Here is a 12,791-nt window from a genome sequence, read left to right as displayed (position 1 = left end):
TGGCGAACCTTCGGCACTCCATATGTTATGGACTACAACTCCCATCAGCCCCTGCCAGCATGGCCAATTGACCGTGCTGGCGTGGGGCTGATGGGAATTGTAGTCCATAACACCTGGAGTGCCAAAGGTTCGCCGAAGGACGCAGGTATTTTGAGCCCAGATCCCAAGACCATCTTTTGTGAAGTCTGCTTTGCAAAATTAAACAGGATGCTGCTAGCTAAAGCTAGGACTGCCAATATTGGGTTAGGAAACACCTGGAGATTTGGGGAGGGCAGGGCAGGTATCGGGCCCCAGAGAGCTCATCTCTGCAGTCTGGAGATGAGCCGTCATCTCAGGGGATCTCCAGGTTCTCCCTGGAGGCTGGCACCCCCATCCCCACCCTACCTGGCGGCAGCCAGCCGGCAAAAGGGGGTGCATGCTTCCCCAGGCCACATGCAGCCGTGCCAAGCCAGCCTCCTCCTTGCACCGAACAAAGCCGCCTCGCCGCCGCCGCCGCCCCCCCCCCGCCAAAGCAACGCTCGCCCCCTCCACCTGCCCCACCTGCGCCCACCCCGCCCCACCTGCGCCCCCCTCCTTTGCACGGTCATCCATCATCCCGGTCCCACCTGTGGCCAGGAGCGCCCCCAAGACCATCCCTTCAGCCAACCCACGGAGCGCACGACGCGGACGCCGCCAATGGCAAAGCCGCTCGGCGCCCGCGGGGAGTTGCGAGGAGGCGCCCGGCCGGCCCAGGAACTACACTTCCCGGCATGCCTCGCGGCTGGGGAGCGCTCAAGCACCCAGCAGGCATGGCGGGCGCAAATGAACTACAGGTCCCGGCATGCTTTGCCCAGGGGCTGGTCCAAGAGGTGGGTTCGGATTTGGTCGTATGCACGCATGCAAAAGAGCGCGTTTGAGGACAAATCGGGTCAAGTTTGGGCGCAAGGAAAGGAGGAGGTTTAGGGTCAGGTCCTGAACAAGCTAAATTGGAAACAGAGGAAGAAGAAGAAGAAGCAGCAGCAGCAGCAGCAGCAGCAGGAGGAGGAGGAGGAGGAGGAGGAGTTTGGATTTATACCCCACCTTTTTCTCCTGTAAGGAGACTCAAGGAGGCTTACAAACTCCTGTTCCTTCCTCTCCCCACAACAGACACCTTGGGAGGTAAGTGGGTCTAAGAGAGTTCGGAGAGATCTGTGACTAGTCCAAAGTCACCAGCAGGCTTCATGTGCAGGAGCAGGGAAACAAATCTGGTTCATCAGATAAGCTTCCACCACTCATCTGGAGGAGTGGGGAATCAAACCGGGTTCTCTTGGTTTAATCCATCTGCTCTTAACCACTACACCACACTGGCTCCCAAAGAGAATTCATACAGCAGTTGCAGGTTGGAAAGATAGGATTGCTGCAGAGGAAAAGGAAAATTTTGGATTTATACCCACTTTTCTCAACCATAAGGAGACACAAAGGGGCTTACAAACTCCTTTCCCTTCTTCTCCCCCCACAACAGACACCTCTTGAGGCAGGTGGGACTGAGAGAGTTTGGAGAGAACTGTGACTGTCCCAAGGTCACCCAGAAGAGTTCTGATTTATATCCCACTTTTCTCAACCGTAAGGAGTCTCAAAGCCACTTACAAGCTCCTTCCCTACCTCTTCCCACAACAGAGACCTTGTGAGGCAGGTGGGGCTGAGAGAGTCCACTTCTCTTGCCCGCTGCTTCACGTTCGAGAGTGTTGAGCAATCATCTGCAAGGCTCAGGTTTAAATCCCCCACTCTGCCATGGAAGCGTCCTGGGCCAGTCACGCAGTCTTAGCCTAATCTACCTCACAGGATTGTTGTGTGGATGAAATCAAAGGGTAGACGATTGATGTGATCCCGTGCAGATCAGCAGTCTTCCTCCTCCGCTTAAGGGCAGGCTGTGAATAAACAAAATAGGCAAAACACGAACCAAACAGTTCATGCTACGAAACATTGCTGGGAGAGATTTTTTTTTTTTAAAGAGGAACTACAATTACTTTTCAGATGCACTTTTAAGAGACCCAAGACCGACTTTTAACCTTTGCGGACACATTTTGAACACTAGTCTTACTGGTGTACCAAGAATAGTTTTGCAAGACCTGCCTTCGCTGTCTACCAGTTAGTCATTCTCAGTGGCATTCCTGCCTAGGGACACGGCGCCCTATGTCCCCGGGCGCCCCCCATTTGGTCACGTGGGGGGGCGCCAACATTTCAGGGTCGTTTGTGTGTTTTTAAATTTTTTAAGTGTTTTTTCACATTCCGGACTGCAGGGGGCGCAATTTTAAGGCTTGTGGCACCAAAATTTCAGGGTATCATCTAGAGACTGTCCTGATGATACCACCCAAATTTGGCGATGTTTGGTTCAGGGGCAGCAAAGTTATGGACCCCCAAAGGGGGTGCCCCCATCCCCATTGTTTTCAATGGAGATGGGGGCTATTATTATTATTATTTTATTGGATTTTTATACCGCCCCATCCCCGAGGGGCTACCCATTTGAGGGACCATAACTTTGGTCCCCCTGAACATAACTTCACCAAACTTGGGTGGAATCATAAGAATAGTTACCAGATGATACCCTGAAAATCTGGTGTCACTAGCTTTAAAAATACATCCCTTCCAGGCACCCCAAGGAATTTGCCCAAGATTCTCGTTCTAACTGGGGGTTGGTTTCCCAGAATTTCCCAGTATTAGGTCAGCTGTCTCCCTGTCCATTGTATCTACTGTTTTTCCCGCCTCCATTTCCCATCTATGGGGGCAAACCCACAATAGACATTTTTAGGCAAAAACTCTTTAATGTCAACCTGGTGGTTCTGATCTGGCCGTCTGCGGCAACAGAAAACAACTTTGCTCCATTATCCATATGACAGCCCTTCAAATACTTGAAGATAGCGAGGATATCCCTTTCTGTAACATGGCTTCTCTAAAAAAAAAACCCCTTTTCTTGTATATTTATTAAAAATTCACATCCTGCCGTTCCTTGCGGCCCAAGGCAGCTTACCCAGAAAGAATGCTGGCACGCTAATGTGCCTTTTGGTCTTTTCATGAGCTCTGGTTTCTTCCTCCCGTTACACATCCGTTCCAAAAAATTCTGGGTTCCATTATCACATAGATCTCCAGTGTAGGCCCAGATGCCGGAGCGCAAAGCAGACAAGTCAGGATTGTCACAAAGTCCGGTTTTATTTCAAAATTCATCAGTGGCATCATCACCATAAGGCATCGATGTGCATTTAAAACAAAAATCCCCCACCAGGGTTACAAGAACATAAGAACAAGCCAGCTGGATCAGACCAGAGTCCATCTAGTCCAGCTCTCTGCTACTCGCAGTGGCCCACCGGGTGCCTTTGGGAGCTCACATGCAGGAGGTGAAAGCAATGGCCTTCTGCTGCTGCTGCTGCTCCCGAGCACCTGGTCTGCTAAGGCATTTGCAATCTCAGATCAAAGAGGATCAAGATTGGTAGCCATAAATCGACTTCTCCATAAATCTGTCCAGGCCCTTTCTAAAGCTGTCCAGGTGAGTGGCCATCACCACCTCCTGTGGCAGCATATTCCAAACCCCAATCACACGTTGCATGAAGAAGTGTTTCCTTTTATTAGTTCTAATTCTTCCCCCCAGCATTTTCAATGGATGCCCCCTGGTTCTAGTACAAACGTACTCCTGCAAGATCAAGTTGGGAAGAATGCCGGTAGGCAGGCGAAGAGGCGGGTCGGTGGTCTCTGCAGGAACGGAGCCCGTGAAGAAAAGGCTGCGCTTCCTTTGCAGGGTTACGATCCACAAAAGCACATCCATTTTGGACGAGAAGGAAGGGGGGGAGGTCCGTCAAAGAAGAGCAACCCATGTTGTGAAGGGAGATTCGGCTTCAAGTATCATAGCACAGCTGAGAAACTTTTCACACTTTGTTATTGCTTTATCCCATTATAACAGGCCAGGACCATTACGAAATGAAAAATCAGTCGGAGAATGAAACCACGTGCCCCACAACCCCTCGCCCCGGTGTGGTAACAGCCAGCGCTGCCATAGGGCAGATTGTAGCCTTGGTCTGTCCCCTACCTTGCCTGGATAAAGTCTTTGGGACATGATACAGCTCCTAACTCTCCTTTCTCCATCCTGGAATGAGCAAAATGGATGTACGTCACGCTTGAAGGAGAAGAGTTTGGATTTATACCCTGCTTTTCTCTACCACTAAAGAGTCTCCAGGTTGCTTGCAAACTCCTTTCCCTCCCTCTCCCCACAACAGACACCTTGTGAGGTCCATGAAGCTGAGAAATTCTGAGAGAACTGGGACTGGCCCAAGGTCACCCAGCAAACTTCATGTAGAATAATAAGAATGACTCCAGTTACGCCTTGCACTGTTGTGTATAGCAGATGGGAAAACAAGAGAGGGAAAAATGGGTGAAGTGTGTGTTTGTGTAAACTTGCACTGGACACAAGCCAAGAAGCGGCAACCAACCAAAGTTTAGGATTGCCAATTTTGGATTGGGAAATGCCAGATTTGGGGGCAGAGACGGGAGGGTGGCGTTTAGGGAAGCAAGGGAGTTCAGCAGGAGTGTTGATGTCATAGAGTCCGCCCTTTAAGGCACAGGTGTCAAACTTGCGGCCCTCCAGATGTTATGGACTACAGTTCCCATCATCCCCTGCCAGCTAAGGTCACCATTAGCCCAGAGCTCAGTTGTAATTCCAGAACTCCAAGCCCCACCTGGAGGTTGGTAGTGGTACTGCAGCTCCCTGTACCCCCGAGCACAGAGGGCTACACTGACAGGCTTCCTTTGGGCAATTTTCATTCTTATCATGGCAAAGAGTAGACGTACCCTGCAGACTGCCTGGAGTGGCCTCGTGGAGCATGCTGTCCCCTCAAAAAGGCAAGCAGAATTGTTGCAAACACGCGCGTCCTTTCTGCTCCCACGGAGATGTGATTATGGGCTGGGCTCTGTTGGGTAGGTTCTTTAGGCCTTCCAGGGTTGGTGAACTGCTGACATTCTTACCTCTGCCCTTGGAGAAGCGCCCAATGCTCGGTTGCCTCCAGTGGTAGGAAAGCCTGAGCTCTTCTCCCTGTTTCTGGTCACTTTCTGAACCATCCAGTGATGGGATTCAAATAATTTAACAACTGGTTGTTCACAAGCACCATTTTAACAACCAGTTCTGCCGAAGTGGTGCGAACCGGCTGAATCCCACCACTGCACTGGTGGAGAGCTGCAATCCTCATAAGAACAAACCAGCTGGATCAGACCAGAGTCCATCTAGTCCAGCTCTCTGCTACTTGCAGTGGCCCACCAGGTGCCTTTGGGAGCTCACGTGCAGGAGGTGAAAGCAATGACCTTCTGCTGCTCCTGCTCCCGAGCACCTGGTCTGCTCAGGCATTTGCAATCTCAGATCAAGGAGGATCAAGATTGGTAGCCATAGATCGACTTCTCCTCTATAAATCTGTCCAAGCCCCTTTTAAAGCAATCCAGGTTAGTGGCCATCACCACCTCCTGTGGCAGCATATTCCAAACACCAATCACACGTTGTGTGAAGAAGTGTTTCCTTTTATTAGTCCTAATTCTTCCCCCCAGCATTTTCAATGGATGCCCCCTGGTTCTAGTATTGTGAGAAAGAGAGAAAAATTTATCTCTGTCAACATTTTCTACCCCATGCATAATTTTATAGACTTCAATCATATCCCCCCTCAGACGTCTCCTCTCCAAACTAAAGAGCCCCAAACGCTGCAGCCTCTCCTCATAAGGAAGGTGCTCCAGTCCCTCAATCATCCTCGTTGCCCTTCTCTGCACTTTTTCTATCTCTTCAATATCCTTTTTGAGATTATATTCTCCATTCACGTCCATTGAATGCGACCTTTTCCCAATGGTTTGTGGCAGAAGGCTCAGTACAGTAGCCTTTCCTCTGCCTTTTGGAACCAACGGACAGAGTAGAAAGGCTTTCAGGAAAAAAATTGCTTCAAGAGACGTATATACAAGATTTTCTGGGTATGAGCTTTCAAGAATTAAAGCTTCTTTGTCGGAGGGACAAAGTCCCCCCCCCCCCCCCCCGCATCCTTGGTGCTACGCCACTGGTTTGGGGCCCAAGCACCAACAGACCAGCAAAACAACATGCCAAGATCTTCTCTTCGAAAAAGAACCAGTCGCACGACGTCGGACGTGAAAAGTTTGTGGCGGGTCACGCCCACCTCTGATAAACCCAATTTATTGATTTGGAAAAGAGAGGAGACAGACAGAATGCAGGCTGTGTCGCATATTTCAGAGCGGCATCCCAGGCACTGGTGAAGGCCAAAAGCTTGGATTTGTGTCAGGCTTTGAGAAAAAAAAAATGGACCCTGACCCCCAAGGCAGGTCAGCAGGCCTGGTGGTCAAATCCCCCTGCAACAGACACGGACAACAAGCACGGAAGAATGCCAGACTCTCCCTCAAATCTTCCGTAGATGAACTTGGGAGTTGTCTTGGAAGAGGCCCTCCGACGGGCCACGATCCTCATCCTTCTGAATCGCGCAGAGCAGGAGAGATTTCCCACCACGCCCTTTCAAGTTTCCCAAACGGTCCGTCCTCCTGAACACAGACCCTGCTTCAGTATCTCTACGGTCCTCCTCATCTCTTTTCTATTCACTCCCACGACAGCAGCAATTCTGTTTCTCCTGAAGAGCCCAAACCACCAACCTGCACCCCCACCCCCAGCCCCCACTGCTGGTAAGAAGGTTTTCTGTTCGCAGAGCGGGAGAAATACAAGTCACCCTGGAATTCATGATCTGTCCCCAAACAGTCCCCCCACCCGCAGCTAAGTGTTACATCCCTGATATATGGCTGTGCCAATACGTTAGACACTTGAAGGCACGTATGCTAGGCTTTGAATGTTGGGGGGGGCGGGGGAGGAGGGGTTCCCAAGGAATCCAGCCCTCTAGCAGTTGAAACTGCGTCACAGAGGAGAGCGCTTCGTCCAAATTTTGCGTGACCCTTCTGGCTTCCGACACGGCCCCGAGCCGGCGAGCTTAGGCAGACACGTTGACGTCCCTGAGAGAAATGGCCCCGTTGGCCGCTTCGGGGCCTTTGTCCTCCAGCCCGGTGGCTAACGTGTCCGCCACAGCGGCTGCGGTGTCCATGGCGAGGAGAGGGTTCAAGCCCTGCGTCAAGATCTGCTGGATCGTTTTGCGCAGGTTGGGGTGCAGCTGGTTTTGGGTCTGGTAGAAAACATCTAAGGCGAAGGGCTTCAGGGTGCCAGTGCAGAGGTCTTCGTACAGCGGGATTGTGTACATCCGAGACATCTGCGGTACGACACGGGACGAAAGTGAGCGTGCTGCTTCCGAAACGCGCCTCTCCCCCCTCTCTCCACAGCACAACGAGCAAAAACGAACATACTTTGATATGGCACAATAATAAAAAATACTGACAACGGGTGTAAAGTTAATGACTATGTGATTGGGGCTTGATTCAGGAAGTCCCCTGGTTCTAATCTTACTTTTGTTATTAATTCAGAAGAAGAAGAAGAAGAAGAAGAAGAAGAAGAAGAAGAAGAAGAAGAGGAGGAGGAGGGGAGGAGGAGGAGTTTGGATTTATATCCCCCCTTTCTCTCCTGCAGGAGACTCAAAGGGGCTTACAATCTCCTTGCCCTTCCCCCCTCACAACAAACACCCTGCGAGGTGGGTGGGGCTGAGAGAGCTCCGAGAAGCTGTGACTAGCCCAAGGTCACCCAGCTGGCGTGTGTGGGAGTGTACAGGCTAATCTGAATTCCCCAGAGAAGCCTCCACAGCTCAGGCGGCAGAGCTGGGAATCAAACCCGGTTCCTCCAGATTAGATACACGAGCTCTTAACCTCCTACGCCACTGCTGCTCAGGCAAGGTGCACTCTCTCAGCCTCCGACCTACCTTACAGGACTGTTGGGAAGAGGACAGGACAGAGCACAATCAAGGGATCTCTGTGGTCCAGCACAATATGTGAAGGGTGGCGGTGATTTTTATTTTTCCCATCATGTCGCAGCTGACATAGCAACCCCATAGGTTTTTCAAGGCAACAGGTGAACAGAGGGGATTTGTCCTTGCCTGCCCCTGTATAGCAGCCCTGGACACCCTTGGTGATTTCCCATCCGAGAGAGTCAGTGTGATACAACAGTTAAGAGCAGGTGGACTCTAATCTGGAGAACCGGTTTTGATTTCCCACTCAAAGAATCACACAGTTGGAAGGGGCCATGGAGAACATAAGAACTAGCCTGCTGGATCAGACCAGAGTCCATCTAGTCCAGCTCTCTGCTACTCGCAGTGGCCCACCAGGTGCCTTTGGGAGCTCACGTGCAGGATGTGAAAGCAATGGCCTTCTGCTGCTGTTGCTCCTGAGCACCTGGTCTGTTAAGGCATCTGCAATCTCAGATCAAGGAGGATCAAGATTGGTAGGCGTAGATCAACTTCTCCATAAATCTATCCAAGCCCCCTTTACAGCTATCCAGGTTAGTGGCCATCACCACCTCCTGTGGCAGCATATTCCAAACACCAATCACACGTTGCGTGAAGAAGTGTTTCCTTTTGTTAGTCCTAATACCCCATGCATAATTTTATAGACTTCAATCATATCCCCCCTCAGACGTCTCCTCTCCAAACTAAAGAGTTGTGAGAAAAAATGGAGGCGAGAATGTTGTAAGCTGCCTGGGATTACCACTGGGGAGAAACATGGGATATGAATGAAGTACATATAAACCAGGGGTGGCCAACCTATGGTGTTCCAGATGTTCATGGACGACAATTCCCACCAGCCCCTGCCAGCATGGTCAATTGGGATGGGAATTGTTGTCCATGAACATCTGGAGCACCATAGGTTGGCCACCCCTGATATAAACAAACAAAAAACAGATAACCAGAGCTGTTGAAACAGCCCAAGGGATAGGTGGCGCTGCATACAAAAGAATGTGCTGGAAAACTATTGCTCTGCAGTGGCGTAGGAGGTTAAGAGCTTGTGTATCAAATCTGGAGGAACCGGGTTTGATTCCCAGCTCTGCCGCCTGAGCTGTGGAGGCTTATCTGGGGAATTCAGATTAGCCTGTGCACTCCCACACACGCCAGCTGGGTGACCTTGGGCTAGTCACAGCTTCTCGGAGCTCTCTCAGCCCCACCCACCTCGCAGGGTGTTTGTTGTGAGGGGGGAAGGGCAAGGAGATTGTCAGTCCCTTTGAGTCTCCTGCAGGAGAGAAAGGGGGGATATAAATCCAAACTCTTCTTCTCTTCTACTCGCATTTCTGCCCCACCTCCACACCGGCCCAGCAGGCCTATTTCCACTGCACTCGAGTTCCTAGATGTGCTGGACACTGGAGGGATCGTGCCCGAATCTCACACCCCAAGAAGCGCGAGGCTTTTCAATCTGAAAGCCGGTACCTGGTTTTCCAAGAAGAGCCGCACTTTGTGAAGGTCGGGGTAGTAGTCATTGCGGACGATGATCTGCAGCCAGCGGATACGGATCTCTGCGTTCATGCTGTCCAGCTGGGCCGAGTAGCATTCAGAGAGCTTCGATATCACTTCTGAAGAGCACAGGTTAAAGGTTAAAGATTGGAACGCGCACAAACACGTGAAGTGTCTCACACCGATGGCCACCGTCTGGTAGTTTTTGCCCTTAACGTTTCGCCCGCATCTGTGGCTGGCATCTTCAGAGGCATGTCACGGTAAGATGTGTTTCTCACTGGCTGACCCAGAAGCGGCTATCAGCATTACCTTGGGCATGTAAGAAAGGGCTGCGAGAGCCGAGCCCGGACGCAGCTTTTCCTGCCCTCCCTCTCAAAATCTGCCCAAGTTCACAGAATCAGCCTTGCTGTCAGGCAGCCATCAAGCCTCGGCTTCGAAACCTCCAAAGCAGCAGAGCCCACAACCTCCCGAGGAAGCCTGGTCTAGTGGGAGAGCCAGTGTGGTGTAGTGGTTAAGAGCAGGTGCACTCTAATCTGGAGGAACCGGGTTTGATTCCCAGCTCTGCCGCTTGAGTTGTGGAGGCTTATCTGGGGAATTCAGATTAGCCTGTGCACTCCCACACACGCCAGCTGGGCTAGTCACAGCTTCTCAGAGCTCTCTCAGCCCCACCCACCTCACAGGGTGTTTGTTGTGAGGGGGGAAGGGCAAGGAGATTGTAAGCCCCTTTGAGTCTCCTACAGGAGAGAAAGGGGGGATATAAATCCAAACTCCTCTTCCTCCTCCTCCTCCTCCAGAGCAGGTGGATTCTAATCTGGAGAACTGGGGAATTTGATTCCTTACTCCTCCACCTGAGCCCTCCGGGGGAGGGCGGTATATAAGTGGAACAATAAATAAGTGGTGGAGGCTTATTTGGTGAACTAGTTGTGTTTCTGCACTCCTCCATTCCTGCTGGGTGACCTTGGGCTAGTCACAGTTCTTCAGAACTCTCTCAGCCCCACCTGCCTCACAAAGGGTCTGTTGTGGGGAGAGGAAGGGAAAGGAGCTTGTAAGCCACCTTGAGTCTCCTTACAGGAGAGAAAGGTGGGGTGTAAATCCAAACTCCTCCTCTTCCTCTTCTACTGAGGAACCACTATGTTGGTGACTATTTCCTAAAGTTTGGCCAAAAATGTATTGTCTAAAGCTTTCGTGGCTGGAATAACCTTTAAGGCCTTTTTAACCTTTAAGGCCTTACGCGGCCTGGGACCCTCGTATCTGAGAGACCGCATTACCCCATATGCCCCTACTCGGCCTCTGCGATCAGCAGAGGCCAATTTGCTGGCGGTTCCTGGCCCCTCGATGATGCGGCTGGCCTCCACACGGGCCAGGACCTTTACGGCCCTGGCCCCAGCCTGGTGGAACACTCTTCCTCCAGCTGTCCGGGCCCTGCGGGACCTTGATGAGTTCCGCAGGGCCTGTAAGACCGAGTTGTTCCACCGGGCCTTTGGAGTGTCCAGTCGCTGAGTGGCGCCCCCTTCCCCCTCTCCCTCTCCTTCCCCCCCTGCATCTTCTTGCACATACCATCTGTTGCACTTTACCACCTATTATCCTCCCAGAGAGGAACCTGACCCCTCCCTTTTCTTTTACTGGGGTGATCTAAATTGAATTGGCCATAATAGGGCACCTATTATGATGCTAACCGCTGTTTTTAAGTAGCTTTTAATGGTTTTTAGTATTATATTGTTGTTATCGATTTAATTAATTGTATATGTGAATGTTGTTCACCGCCCAGAGCCCCCAGGGGATGGGGCGGTTTATAAATCGAAACAATAAATAAATAAATAAATAAATAAATAAATAAATAAATAAATAAATAAATAAATAAATAAATAAATTGTATGTCGTGGCTGTGGTCTGGTAGTTTTTGCTCCTAACACATCTTATCATGACAGGCCTCTGAAGATTCACACAAGAAAAGGGGTGCAGCAGTAAATATTAATAATAGGACCACAACTACTGTTGCACTCTGGCTATAACTAATTTTTCAAATGCGTGTATCTATATACATGAGTTTATATCATTGTTCATATTTGTTATATTTCATTAGCTATAAATACAATCATTTCTTGTCAACACCATCCAACGGGTAAGTTCAACTTATTTTTAACCATTATAACAAATAGATTCAGGGTCATCCATATTAGTTCAGGAAAGTATTTAGTTCATACTCTCCCGTCAGTTCAACATCCATAAGGTAAGTATTCAATCAATGCGAAAACATATATACACATAAATATATATTCAGTCCATCTTGATTCATCAACATTTTATATGCCTCTGAAGATGCCAGCCATAGATGAGGGCGAAACATTAGGGGTAAAAACTACCAGACCACGGCCCCACAGCCTGGAAAACCCACAACAGACGGTTTAGCCAAAAATTCTTTTAATCTGAACCTGACGGTTCTGATCTGGCCTTCTGGGTTCTGATCTGGCCTATCTATATGACCGCACAGCCCAGGAAACCCACAACGGGCTGTTGGCCTTCCCTAGTTTTGGTTCAAATTATGACTGCAGAAAGGCCAAGTAAAGCTCCTTGGGAAAAATGGGAATCGCGGCAACCACGAGTCATTTGATTACTGTATGAATGAGGAAGGATGCTGCATGTTCCAGAAAGACAAACTGGAACCTACAGTGAAGGTGTCTCTTCTTCAGTTGGGTTGCGTCATTCACCCATGGTTAGGCCACGCCCCCTACTATCCGAGCAGGCTATAGCAGTGATGGCGAACCTTTTTGAGACTGAGGCCCAAATTGCAACCCAAACCCCACTTATTTATCGCAAAGTGCCAACATGGCCATTTAACCAGAATGCTGAGGTTTTTGTTTAGAAAAAAACAGTTGGCTCCCACTTCCTCCGCCGCACACGCTCGAGCAGGGGCCAGCCTGCTCTAGCATCCAGCAAGTCCTGCACGCACCGCTCTGTGCCTCGCTAGCATCTCTGCCTCCTCTGCGCCGCCCCCCCCCCCCCGTCCAGGTGGCAGCCACCTGGAGCACAGGCACCAGGTCTGCCAGCCGAGTCCTCCCTGCTCACCGCGGTGCACGCACGTCATGCTCAGTGGCGCAGGCCAGCCTAGATGGGTGTGTGTGTGTGGGGGTGTGTGATTTTTCGCCCCCCACATGATGAACTCTGTGTGCGCGTGCCCACAGAGAGGACTCTGAATGCCACCTCTGGCACCCGTGCCATAGGTTCGCCATCACTGGGCTATAGAAAACTTGCTCCTCCCAGGACAGGGGAGGTCCCTTCCCTTTCCCTCCAGTTTTCATAGCCCTGCATCCAAACAGGTTGCTGTTTGGGAGCAGCTCCACTGAATCAAGAAATGGGGAAGACAAACCCTTCATCTGCCAATCCCTCGTCAGCGGAGAAGGCAGGGAGGAGAAAGGGGAAGGCAGGCTGGGCACCTCG

General features: G+C 50.7%; 2 protein-coding genes across 2 annotated transcripts in view; both read right to left on the bottom strand.

Moving 5' to 3' along the window:
- Positions 1-725, bottom strand: part of CAPN10 (calpain 10) — a 33,296-nt gene extending 32,571 nt beyond the window's left edge. The window contains exon 1 of the mRNA XM_048506964.1: positions 606-725. The gene's annotated coding sequence lies outside the window, so the exon portion shown is untranslated. The remainder of the gene's footprint in view (positions 1-605) is intronic.
- A 5,392-nt stretch (positions 726-6,117) lies between these two features.
- LOC125438369 (aminopeptidase RNPEPL1-like) overlaps positions 6,118-12,791 on the bottom strand; it is a 30,980-nt gene continuing 24,306 nt past the window's right edge. Inside the window, 2 exon segments of the mRNA XM_048506794.1 lie at positions 6,118-7,235; positions 9,330-9,472. Coding sequence (XP_048362751.1) covers positions 6,963-7,235; positions 9,330-9,472 — 416 coding nt within the window. The 3' untranslated portion in view covers positions 6,118-6,962.

The sequence above is a fragment of the Sphaerodactylus townsendi genome, linkage group LG08, assembly GCF_021028975.2.
Source record: "Sphaerodactylus townsendi isolate TG3544 linkage group LG08, MPM_Stown_v2.3, whole genome shotgun sequence".
Classification (NCBI taxonomy): Eukaryota; Metazoa; Chordata; class Lepidosauria; order Squamata; family Sphaerodactylidae; genus Sphaerodactylus; species Sphaerodactylus townsendi.
The sequence above is the reverse complement of the archived record's forward strand: the minus strand, read 5'-3'. Positions and strand labels throughout refer to the sequence as shown.